This window comes from Palaemon carinicauda, chromosome 15 (genome assembly GCF_036898095.1).
Source record: "Palaemon carinicauda isolate YSFRI2023 chromosome 15, ASM3689809v2, whole genome shotgun sequence".
NCBI lineage: Eukaryota > Metazoa > Arthropoda > Malacostraca > Decapoda > Palaemonidae > Palaemon > Palaemon carinicauda.
This window is the reverse complement of record NC_090739.1, coordinates 129,699,896-129,713,292: the sequence shown is the minus strand read 5'-3', so window position 1 is coordinate 129,713,292 and position 13,397 is coordinate 129,699,896. Positions and strand designations below refer to the sequence as shown.

Here is a 13,397-nt window from a genome sequence, read left to right as displayed (position 1 = left end):
TTTAATTCTAGTAACCCTCTAGTTTTAAAGATTTTAGAATGGCTTTTTATTATTGGACGGAAAGGTATAACTGTTCGATTTTGTTGGGTTCCAGCACATGTAGGTGTGTCTGGGAATGAGAAGGCAGATTTACTGGCGAAGAATGCGGCATCCGAGTTGTTACCAAGGAGGTATCCCATTCCATGTAACGATCTCCTACCTGACATCAAGAAATTGGTTTGTGATAAATGGCAACAGCACTGGGACAGTCAAGACGGCAATAAAATGAGGGAAGTAACAAATATCATATCACCTTGGAGGTATAACATGATTCCCCGAAAATGGGAGACGACTCTTTGTCGTCTCCGTATTGGTCACACACGGTTGACACACGAGTTTCTGCTGAAGGGCCAACACCAACCGTATTGCGAGGACTGCTTAGTACCTTTAACAGTGAGGCATTTGTTGACCGAATGCCCTAATTTTACTAACTTAAGAAATAGATATCTGTTTGAGGCTCGAGGTGAGGATGGCAGGTTTATCCTTGCCAAGATTCTTGGACATGATGTGTCTTACTATGCGAGCGGAATTTTTAGATTTATTTCAGAAGCAGGTCTTCTGAAAACTATTTAACTATTTTAATGACTTAATTTTTATGGTTTTAATCGAATTTTTTTTTTAATTTTCATATACAGTAAATGGTATCGGCGTCAATGACCTTAGATGTCAGGATGCCAGAAAACTTTCAATCAATCAATCAATCCTGTTGGCCCTCCAAGGTTCCGAAGGGTCAGTGTTGAACAAAGTGGTGCAGGTCAATGCCGACAACACCACAGCATTGGCCTACATAGCCAAACAAGGCGGGACTCACTCGAGGTCACTTTACGAGACTGCAAAGACTCTTCTCATTTGGGCAAAGGAAAGAAATGTAACCCTGCTTACAAGATTCATCCAAGGAGAGAAGAACGTGATGGCGGACAGCCTCAGCAGGAGGGATCAAGTTCTGTCCACAGAGTGGACATTGCATCTAGAGGTATGCGAGAAGCTATGGCGGATTTGGGGTCGTCCGTCCATAGAATTGTTCGCAACCTCGAAAACGAAAATGCTGGAGACACTGCTCCCCAGTTCCGGATCCCGAAGCAACACACATAGACGCTTTCCTGCTGGATTGGTCTCACCTGGACATGTACGCGTTCCCACCATTCAAAGTTCTGTACAAGGTGTTACAAAAGTTTGTGTCACACGAGGGAACCAGGTTGACTCTAGTGGCTCCCTTTTGGCCATCAAGAGAATGGTTCACAGAGGTACTGGAATGGATGGTGGACTTTCCGAGAAGCCTCCCATTGAGAGTAGATCATCTCAAACACCCTCACTTGGCAAGACACCATCAAAACCTCCGAGCTCTACGTCTAACTGCCTACAAACTATCGAAAAACTCACAAGAGCTAGAGGATTTTCGAAGGAGGCAGCTAGGGCTATCGCTAGAGCAAGGAGGGCTTCTACCATCAAGGTTTACCAGTCCAAGTGGGAGGTTTTTAGAGAATGGTGCAGAACTAACTCAGTTTCTTCATCCAGTACCTCTGTAACTCAAATTGCTGACTTCTTTTTAGACCTTAGAAGAAAACGCAACTTTTCTTCCTCTACCATCAAAGGGTACAGGAGTATGTTAGTGGCCGTCTTCAGGCACAGGAATTTGGTCCTCTCTGATAATAAAGACCTTCAGGACCTTCTCAAATCATTTGAGACTTCTAAAGAGCGACAACAGGATTCACCAGCCTTGAATCTAGATGTTGTTTTGAAGTTCCTCGTGAGTGACAGGTTTGAGCCCTTACACTCGGCTTCTTTTAAAGATCTCACTTTAAAGACACTTTTCTTGGTTAGTCTGGCAACAGCTAAGAGTGTCAATGAGGTTCACGCCTTTAGCAAAATATTGGCTTCAGTAACGGCAAAGCCATATGTTCCTTGCAACTTGGATTCCTGGCCAAGAACGACCGTCCTTCTCATCCATGGCCTAAGTCTTTCGAGATTACAAATCTTTCCGATGTGGTTGGTGAAGAGTTGGAGAAGGTCCTGTGTCCTGTAAGAGCACTGAAGTTCTATCTGGATAGAACTAAAGAATTAAGAGGCAAGTCAGAAGCTCTTTGGTGTGCAGTCAGGAAACCCTCGTTACCAATGTCAAAAAACGCCCTATCATTTTTTATAAGACTTTTAATAAGAGAGGCTCACTCACACTGCGGTGAGGCAGACCTCAAACTGCTGAAAGTGAAAACTCATGAAGTTAGAGCTGTTGCAACTTCTATAGCTTTCAAGCAGAATCGTTCTCTGTAGAGCATCATGGATACAACCTTTTGGAGGAGTAAATCTGTGTTCGCCTTGCATTACTTGAAACATGTCCAGACTCTTTATGGGGACTGCTACACTTTGGGACCATTCGTAGCATCGAGTGCAGTTGTGGGGGAAGGATCTACCACTACGTTCCCCTAATCCTAGTACCCTTTTTCTTCTCTTGGAACTTTTACTATTTTATGGTTGTTTATGGAGATTGGTCGACAGTCTTCCACAATTTTTTTATTTTAGTCAGGTGGTCAATTTTGTTCCTTGAGAGTGCCCAGAACAAGGGGATTGGTTGTGATCCTGTCAACATAGAGGTATTTACACCAGTTTGACAGCTCCTAGAGGTTTTCAGCCCCCTGGGTGGATCGCTGGATCTCATAAGGAAAGCGGACATAATGAGGCAGAGAATCATTGAAGTCAGCTTCCTTATCAGGTACGAACCCTTAAGGTTGTTTTTATTAACTCTTAAGTAATATTCCAACAATGTTGGCTGTCTCTAACCCTCCACCGAGGGTGTCAATCAGCTATTTTTATATAACCACCGGGTAAGTTTAATGTTTAAAAATTATATTTTCATAATAAAATAAATTTTTGAACATACTTACCTGGTGGTTATATAAACTTTATTCCTCCCCTCTAGAGACCTATGGGCATGGAAGATCTGAGAAATTATGGAATGGTTCTGTGTATCTCGCGTAAGGGCGCTGGTGTACACCTGGCTACTCTATCTGCGATTGCCGCGAGTTTTGAATTTCTGCCGGACGTCAGAGACTAAAGCTATTTTTATATAACCACCGGGTAAGTACTGTATGTTCAAAAATTTATTTTATGAAAATATTTTTTTCCTCCAGTTTGGTTTTCAGCTGCTGATTCTGATCTTAATTTGTTAGAAAAAAGCTTGCAGTCTATTAAATTTCTTATTCCTGCTCTGTATATCAATATATGGCACTGTCATTCAGATAGTTGTATGTTGCACACAAGATTTTTCATAATTCTGACCATTCTTTGCATTCATATCTTCACAAACTGTAACATCCTGTACGTAATATTAGGTATACAGTCAATTATAATAGTCTTGTCTTCTCCACCATAAGACTCGTCACAATCAATATTCTAGAAGTTTTATTGCAGCTGTGACCAGATTGTGGAATTATCTTCCTAATCAGGCAGTTGAATTGGTGGAATTTCTGAAGTTCAAATTCGCAACAAATTTTTTTTGTGTTGTTGGCAGACATAAGTTACTAGTCATCATTTATGTATGAGAGATATATTTTAATGTTGTTAGTGAACCTAAGATATTTTGTTTATTATTCGGTACCTCGTCATATAGTTTATTTCCTTTCCTTACTGGGCTATTTTTCCATGTTGGGAGCCCTTGGCTTATATCATCTTGCTTTTCTGATTAGGGTTATAGCTTACCTAGTAATAATAATACAGTCGCCTTCTTCGAATGGGGAAGTAGGAGGAGTACTTCTCCAGTCAGATGCTTTTTGCAGCTGATAGCAGACATCCTTATTTTCCTGTGGAGAGAGAAGCTCTTTTCAGTCTCAATGGTGAAAGACTATCTCTCAGCCTTGAGCCAAGTCTTTAGGTTGAAGGGCGTAGAAATTTCCTCTTTGTGGGAATTTTTGATGCCCGTGAAGAGCTTTGAGCAGTTTTGCTCACTGATAAACCTCAAGCCACCCACATGGAACATCAGAGTACTTGAGTCTGAGGAGGGCCTCTTTCAAACCTTTAAATCAGGCATCCGTCAAGGATTTCGACGCTTAAAACGGTGTTCTTACATGCCCTGGCCTCGACTAAAAGGGTAGGCGAGTTATGTGACGTATTACATCTAATGTAGTCATTTTTATTTTTTTTGCTCCTGAGTTAGTTGCTAAAACTCATACCCTGGCCATAAGTGATGAGGTGTGAATCGATCTATATCTCCTAGGTAAGAAACCATTAATCAGGATGATTACCTCTTTGTCCTGTGAGGACACTAAAATGCTACCTGAATTGGACTCAACTCTTCAGACCATGGCTACAGAATCTCATCAGCTTCTGTAGGCTTGTGAATATCTGTAGAAACACAATCTCCCTCCAGCTTTGCAAGACAAATAGGCAGCAGGGGAATTAGAAGAACCTGCATATGCACGTGTGCCAATCCTGAAGGTAGGAGTCTGGAAATGCCAGACAACCTGTACAGCCCACCATTTATGGAAATGCACCCACAAGTCATTCAACATATTTTCTGTAGTACTTAAGCCTTAAGCCTTTTTTTCCCCTTTTTGGATACAAGTCTAGCATTAAAAGGTAGAATGACTGGCTCTTCTTAATTTTCCTGGCCCCTCTCATGGGGACAAAGTGGTTGAAAATGGATATGTCTTTGGGGATACAAGTCTAGCATAAAAAGGTAGGATGAATGGCGCTTCTTAACTCTCCTGGCCCGTCTCATGAGGACATAGTGGTTGAAAATGGATATGTCTTTGAGGATACAAGTCTAGCATAAAAAGGTAGAATGACTAGCTCTTAACTTTCCTGGCCCCTCTCATGGGGACGAAGTGGTTGAAAATGGATATGTCTTCGAGGATAAAAGTCTACCTTAAAAAAGTAGAATGACTGACTTTTCTGGCCCTTCTCATGGGGACGAAGTGGTTGAAAATGGATATGTCTGGGGATACAAGTCTAGCATAAAAAGGTAGAATGACTGGCTCCTCTTAACTTTTTTGGCCCCTCTCATGGGGACAAAGTGGTTGAAAATGGGTGGGTCTTTAGGGATACAAGTCTGGCATAAAAAGGTAGAATTACTGGCTGCTCTTAACTTTTCTGGCCCCTCTCATGGGGACGAGGTGATTCAAAATGGGTGTATCGCTCCAATGGAAGTTAATGCAGGTTATCTACCATACCAAGTAACTCTTCTATTTAGGTTAGGATAGCAGTGTTTTCCCTCATACTTATGATGAGGGGAATATGGGCAGTAATTTTAACCTATCACTTTACTTTAGCATTATGATTTAAACATCATATCCCATAGGGATGTAGGTTCTTCCATGACTGTCTAGATGACAGAAGCCTAGTCTGTCACCTGTAAATTTCAGGTTGTAGGGGTGAATTTGGGTTACAGGAGCTTTCTCCTTCCTAAGAATAACTCTCCTATTGTAGGACGAAGGCTTGTATCTGTGTAGGAACAAGTTACAAATTCTTAAAAATAATTTGTATTTTTCCTAACCATTCAAAGCTGTCTTTTGAATTACACTTCCTGCCTCAAGTCCTAGTGAAGGTCAGAGTGGCTACTCAGTGAGCTGGTAGGGAAGAGGGTACTCTCCCCCATCCCCAGTTACCCACCCAGAACTACTGACACCTTGATATAAGTTTTAACTGGCAAGTTCCATTTTTGCTAAAAGCATATTCTTATTAAAGGACTCAGATTTTTATAGTTGGGAAAAATACTAATTACTGTACAAGTACTTGGAAGAAATTGTGATTTTGATGGTGTAAAGAGGAGATACGTACAGAATATTTGGTGATTTTAGTTTTTCAAGGTTTCTAAAAATGCATCAGATTCATGGTTTGAGCTTTCTGGTTTTAGCTATTTATTCATTTTTCAAACTAATTGTGTAATTTTTTGTTATGCAGAATAGTTATGTATTTTAGATATACTGTAATCAGTTTTATTTTAGATTATGATTGTATTGCATTTCTTACTGTGACTTCAGATTTCAAGCAATTTATGAATCTTTTAACTTGCAGTTAGTTTTCATTGAGTTTGAACAGTTTGAATTCTATAAATGTGACTTTCTAAGCATGAAGTTGTTTTATACATAGCTGTCTATTCTTTTTATTCTTTGATAACATTATCAATAATATGGTTGCATTAATTCAACCTCCTCTTGATTTTCAGTTGCCTTATGTCTTGGTGTTTTCAACTGTATCACAGTCTACCCCTTATGTATTGTTGCTGGTATATGGCAAATGTAAGTATACGATAATTTAATGTTACCGAGTCGATATGATATTATCGTAGAGGCATATTACGTCTAGTTTTCCTTGTGCAGTTCACATTTTGGTACTAAACATTCTTTAGTATTGTATAATTCTTCAACCCCAGCTTCTTTCCCATTTATCAGTTATTCATTGTCCCTTTTCTTCTAGCGGTACAACTTCTCAAACTTTGTCTAGCTCCAGTAGTAACCTCCTATTGCTTCATCTCATCTAGCTGTACAATTTCTTAAAATTTGCCATACCCCAGTTATCATCTCCTACAAGAATAGACTACAGTACTCTTGAACTTTCCTTAGAATCTTCTTATCGTTATAATGCTGATAGAATATTACTCATGAGTTTGTTACTGGGGTAGTTTGTATAATGACTGGTCTTGTACTGTACAAAATTCATTCAAGGTCCTTGGAAGTTTTAAACCCTACGTTTTCACAGAATTTTACTTTTTAAAATGTACCTATAATGAGCATGTAGATGGAGTCCTGCCCTACATTAAGTGAATTTATATTATCATCACTGATGAAATTTTTAATTGGTTAGTTCTGTCATGATAGTAATATTGTGAAAGAACTGATAAGACTTATTGTGAAAATTTGTTCATTCAAGGCCTACTAATCTGGGAAACCTTAATGCTTGTAATGAGTGAAATCTTGAAAGAAAAAAGTCTAGATATGCTACGAAAGGCCAGGCATAAAAGGGAAGAGAAGTACCACAGTACTACTCATTGTTAACTCTAACTGTGATCAAGTAATGTGTTGTAGAAAGTTTTTGTTTTTTGCATGTCTTTGAGATTTGTATCTTGTAAATGTTTCCCATTTGTTCCGTCTTACTATTTTTGTGTGTATTTTGTGTAATGGTTTTCATTCCCAAAAGTTATTTGAAAAATAAATAGCAAATCACTTGGAAAGCTGTGGAACAGTTGCAATTACTGTTGTTGAATTGGAATGGACTTTGTCAGCAATTCCATAAATGACTTTATACTCCCCAGAGGCATTTTTGTTTGCTCATGTATTTTTTTTACTCGTGAAAATAAATATGGCAAGTTTTTGCGGTATTTGATTACCAAGAAAATACAATCTAAAGATGGGGAAGGAATGGAGGAAAACTTATTCTGCTGACCTCCATGCAAGTGCAGAAATATGTTGGCAGAACTTCTTGCTGATATTGAACATGTAACCAAGTATCTATGTATCCTCTGCGTGTGTTATCACAAGATAATTCAACATGTTTATTAAATGGCCAGAGGTCTAAACAAAGCTTATGAACGAGAGTAATTTAACTGAAGCCGAGGGAAGTCCCTTGTAGAAGAGGCATCCCGCCTTTAACTACTGTACTGTGAATCCCCTTGCTTTTAAGTTTCTACTCATTATCACTGCAGTATTTCTTCTGTTATGAATTTTCTCACTTTCCAATGGAACGATCAAAATATGCCCTGCTGTCTTCCCCAAAAGGATTTTCTGTCATTCTTGCCTCTCCTTTGTGTCTTCATTGTATGTGGTTAAGGATTTCTCAAGTTATTGGGAAAGATTTACAAGCGTCCAGAATACCCTCTTACTGATGAACTTGGGAATTTCACAATACCTTTTAAAACCTAAAGTCCAACTTACAAACACTTGGAAATACAAACTCAAATTCAACTGAAAATAACAAATATAAGATAAAGAAATACTGTAAAATTCAATATTACATCATTTAATACAGTAAGCAAAATGGTCTTTGTAATAACCTGATATCTATTTCATATGAACCTGACTATTTGTTGACTTAAATAGCTGGAAATCATAGGCACAGGATTCAGGTTAGACCTACGCTAGGCCAAAAGTTAATAAAATTCAACCTGTAAACAATTAGACTTAAAAAAGACACGTCCGAACATTCACGGGTGCTAACAAGGAATGATGGGAGAAGGTTAGGTAGTGGTGGTGGTGGGGGGGGGGGGGGGGGGGCAGTAGCTGTAGTGAACGACACCTCGTAGTAACGGGGGATTTTGAGGAGGGAGAAGTCTAATTGGAAAGGGATCAATGGTAGTGGTATCACTCGCCCCAGCTTTAATACACACCCTTTAGGGGTGAGCGAGCTGGATATATTCCTAGCATTCCATGCAACTTTTTTCTCTGGTATATTTAGCAGTATTTATACCTTTGAAATGGTGCTTTAAGGAGCATTTCACGGAGCGACACAGGTTGAGCCCAGAAAACAAGTTCTTGGAACTAATTAGGTTTGTAATGGTTTTATGTTAGCATACTAATTATGCAAGCCAAGTTTATCATACTGGAATTTTTATGCATGCATATCAGTCAAGCTTGACAAAAGTTCCTTGTAACTGGTGGGGAAGCCTTATAGTAACCAGTTTCTTTTATGGAATATGTTTGCCTGTCTCACCTTTGCATTTTTTGCTTGTACAAAGAGTGGTTGTAGATGGGCACCATAGTGAGTATAGGAATGTGACATCTGGTGTTCCTCATGGTAGTTTTCTTGGCCCTTTGATTTTCATACTATAAACACATGACGATGTGGTTAAGCTTAAAAAACAAGCTTGTTGAATATGCAGATAATGCTACTCTATCTGCATCAATTCCATCTCCTGAATGTTGATCTAGGGTTGCTAAATCCCTTAATAGAGATTTAGCTAAAATTAGTGCATGATGCAAATTATGGGGCATGAAGTTGAACCCTAACTAAACTCAAAGTATGATTGTAAGTTGGTCGAGGACAGTGGCTCCTCGACATCCAGATCTCTCCATTGAAAATGTTTAACTATGTATTACTCATTTAAAATTTTAGGTATGATTTTTGATAGTAAATTTACTTTTGAGAAACCCATTTGGTTTGTCGCCTTCAATTGCACAAAAAATTGGCTTAATGAGAAAGTTTTTCAAGGTTTTTAGTGACGAATCTATTCTGAAGAAGTTTTAATTCTTTTGTGCTGCCTTGTTTCTAGTATTGTTCTCCTATTTAGTCTTCAGCTGCTGAATCTCATCTTTTTTTGTTGGACAGGAACTTACGGTCTCTTAAATTTCTTATTCCTGATCTAGATTAATCTCAAGCACCAGAACACTCGAATGGACAAACAACCTTAGTAATTTTTTGTAGTTGGGGAAACATCCTTGTTATAGGGATGAAAAGCTATGGTTGCAAGAATAAGCAGTTGAGGGATTCTGTTATTGAATGCAAGTATTGGTATTGGAGTGTAAATTCAAGTCACTGGCTTTCAAAAACTAGTTATTATTGAAGCCTTTTTTACACTATATTTTCCTTTTTTCCCATTTTCATCAGTAATAACATGAATTCAGCTACAACACATTTTTCATATTGCTATCTGTCCATACCGATTGTTCCCCTCTCTACAACAACTGACGAGGGTATCATAGGTTTAAAATATAAGCCTGGGCACCACTGCATTGGAAGACCACTTTGCTGTCTGTTTCATCAAGTATAGTGTGGAATAGCTCTTAGTAAGCACTAACTTTAGGCTCTGCTATTGAACATTTACAAGTACAATATATGTGAATTCAAATAATAAACTAGAAATGATAATCAGACAAATGCTTTACCTCAAAACTTTGCTTATGATTATTACATTTCTGTACTAAGGAGATTGAATTGATTTAAAGATCAACATTGTCAGAATTGTTTCATTTCCATAAGATTATTGTAAAAGTCGGGCCGTGCAAGGAAATCTAAGAAGTCTCTGATTTATGGAAGAGATTAAGAGGATACATGCATTCACAATTGTATCTCTTAACCTAATTTAATACTGTTTTAGGAATAGTTGTAGATCATAGGTATTTTTGCTACCTTCTGAAGACAGGGATAGCATTTTGATCTACCTCTTAAGTACTCTCTTGCCAAAGTGCCTTAGTAGAAGACTTGTTTGATGTTCAAAACAATTGGTCTAAGGACCTAAAGTTTCATGTTCTTTGTACCTTTGTTTGGAAATTAAGTACATTTGAACATCTATTTTTGGAAACGGTTCAAGTATCCCTTCTGAGTTCAGTAAGGATGATCAGATTTTGACATTTTAAAAAGATACTAATTTCAAAAGTCAGTATGTGGTTTCCCATTTGTTGTTATCGCAGCATACTAAAACTCCTCTAGTGTGGATAGACTTCCAGATTTTTTCCTATTACATTTTGTCTCACAAACATTTGAATAACCCTTCCTCAGTAACCCAAGTACCTTATTGTAATAAATAGGGCCATCTCAGTTATTGCGGTGTCCTGTAAATTCATTGGTGGTGCTCCGGTATTGAGGTGTCCTGTAGATTCATTGGTAGTGCTCCGTCATTGCGGTGTCCTGTAGATTCATTGGTAGTGCTCCGTCATTGCGGTGTCCTGTAGATTCATTGTTAGTGCTCTGTCATTGTGGTATCCTGTAGATTCATTGTTAGTGCTCCGTCATTGCTGTGTCCTGTAGATTCATTGTTAGTGATCCGTCATTGTGGTATCCTGTAGATTCATTGGTAATGCTCCGTCATTGCTGTGTCCTGTAGATTCATTGGTGGTGCTTCATCATTGCAGTGTCTTGTAGATTCATTGGAAATGCTCCATCAACAGTGTGCTGTAGCATGAACATGGTATCAATGCTCCATAGAGTATATAGATGATGTTATTTCCTTGTGTTGTGTTGGTACAGTGCCATTACCCTACTCTAGTGTCATTAGTGTCTGCTTCTCACTACAGCAGAGGTATGGCATCAGCTCCTGAGAAGAGAGAAGACAAAGTTAAGCATAAGATTCATATAGTTGTCTTTTTAATTATTGTGAATACGGCCTTTATGGATGAGCTGTGTTGGTTTTTTTAGAAATGTAAACTATTATTGAGACCTAACCAGTGGAGGGGTATCTTAGTTTTAACCACTGTTTGTTCAAATTTGTACATACATACATATACCATGGCACTTCCCCCAATTTTTGGGGGTAGCCGACATCAACAAAGAAACAAAAAACAAAAAGGGGATCTCTACTCTCTACGTTCCTCCCAGCCTAACAAGGGACTCAACCGAGTTCAGCTGGTACTGCTAGGGTGTCACAGCCCACCCTCCCACATTATCCATCACAGATGAAGCTTCATAATGCTGAATCCCCTACTGCTGCTACCTCCGCGGTCATCTAAGGCATCGGAGGCAGCAGCAGGGCCTACCGGAACTGCGTCACAATCGCTCGCCATTCATTCCTATTTCTAGCACGCTCTCTTGCCTCGCTCACATCTATCCTCCTATCACCCAGAGCTTCCTTCACTCCATCCATCCACCCAAACCTTGGCCTTCCTCTAGTACTTCTCCCATCAACTCTTGCATTCATCACCTTCTTTAGCAGACATCCATTTTCCATTCTCTCAACATGGCCAAACCACCTCAACACATTCATATCCACTCTAGCTGCTAACTCATTTCTTACACCCGTTCTCACTCTCACCACTTCGTTCCTAACCCTATCTACTCGAGATACACCAGCCATACTCCTTAGACACTTCATCTCAAACACATTCAATTTCTGTCTCTCCATCACTTTCATTCCCCACAACTCCGATCCATACATCACAGTTGGTACAATCACTTTCTCATATAGAACTCTCTTTACATTCATGCCCAACCCTCTATTTTTTACTACAGTGAACCCTCGCTACTTCGCGGTTCGACCATCGCGGATTCACCACTTCGCGGATTTTTTCCATAACCCATATATATACAGTAACATATATATATATATATATATATATATATATATATATATATACAGTAGGGTCCCGAATTATGCGAGAATTTGGTCGATTAATGACCTCGTGTAAATGGAAAATCGCGAATTTCGAAACACACAACTAACAGAAATAATTCCATTGTGGCCATGGCAACCAGCAATTTGCCTATTCAAATGTGTTTACTACCCATTTCCAATACTTTCTTTGTACTATACTGTATTTCTTTATAATATCAAATTGTTTTTGTAAATAAATAAAACATTTAATATACTTTAAAGTTCTAATAACTTGAAAAATGGTTAAAATTACAACCAGGATAGGTGTAAACACCATATATTTCCCGTTACAACACAACCCAAAATACAGACAAATTTTAATGTTTGTCATATCTATTGTATAATACAACTGGTGAATAGCAAAACCATCACTCTATAGACTAGCTTGTTGTATGATTGAAAATCCAGAATTATCAAAATAAAGGCGATTTTATATCATGCGTTTCCTAAACACGCTAAAAAGCAGAATAGAAAACGACAACCAATGTTTTGTTTACGTTTAACTCTGATCACAACGAAGAAACAGACGCATTTATACATCTGTGATTTTGAATTGACAGCAATTTTACCAAGTATAGATTATATGTTGAATTTGTTAGTACCAATGTTCTAATTATTTTTTATTAGAACTTTCAAATAAATGAAATGAATGCCATTTATGAAATGTTTTTCTTTATGATGCCGCCTGAAACGGAAACCTTCCATTTGTTTACGCTCCATCTTCGATCATAATAAACAAACGAATGCATTAAACACACACGATCTAAGTCATAACTAATGATATTACAAACATTTAGTAAACATTATGTTATTACAAATATTTTACTTACCGTATCCATATAAATTCCTAAATTCGTAGCAAAGCTGGAAAACTTTTTTTCCTTATGCGTTTAATCCACAATAGCAAACTGCCGCTAATGACAGAGTGATAACTTACGATAATTCTAAACTGTTACGAAAGTTAATTGTCCTTTCCATATCCAAAATACTTTTCCTAACTTCAGTTATAAGTCAACTTGTACCCATCTCAATTATGGATCCATATGCAAAAAAGGTAAAAGAAGAAAGTACTAGGCCTATTTTTAAAGTCACCGAACAATTAGGTTACCGCTATAACGTTCGATGTGAGAGAGAGAGAGAGAGAGAGAGAGAGAGAGAGAGAGAGAGAGAGAGAGAGAGAGAGAGAGAGAGAGAGAGAGGGATGGTTTTAAAGTACTAAACAATAAATATGATAGGTTATAACACATTGGTGTTTATGTAATATTAACTGTATAGATGGTTTGAATAAGTTAAGAAATGGTGTAAACAATTCTTTGTTATTGTATTCGCGCGGAAGCTAGACATCAGC

General features: G+C 38.2%; 1 protein-coding gene across 4 annotated transcripts in view; it reads left to right on the top strand.

Moving 5' to 3' along the window:
• Positions 1–13,397, top strand: part of LOC137654742 (calcium channel flower-like) — a 70,181-nt gene that overhangs the window by 21,777 nt on the left and 35,007 nt on the right. For all 4 annotated transcript variants that reach the window (XR_011046706.1, XM_068388659.1, XM_068388657.1 and 1 more), the window contains exon 2: positions 6,197–6,269. Coding sequence is in view for 3 of the 4 variants with exons in the window: in XM_068388659.1 (XP_068244760.1) it covers positions 6,197–6,269 (73 nt within the window). In the remaining variant the exon portion in view is untranslated. The remainder of the gene's footprint in view (positions 1–6,196; positions 6,270–13,397) is intronic.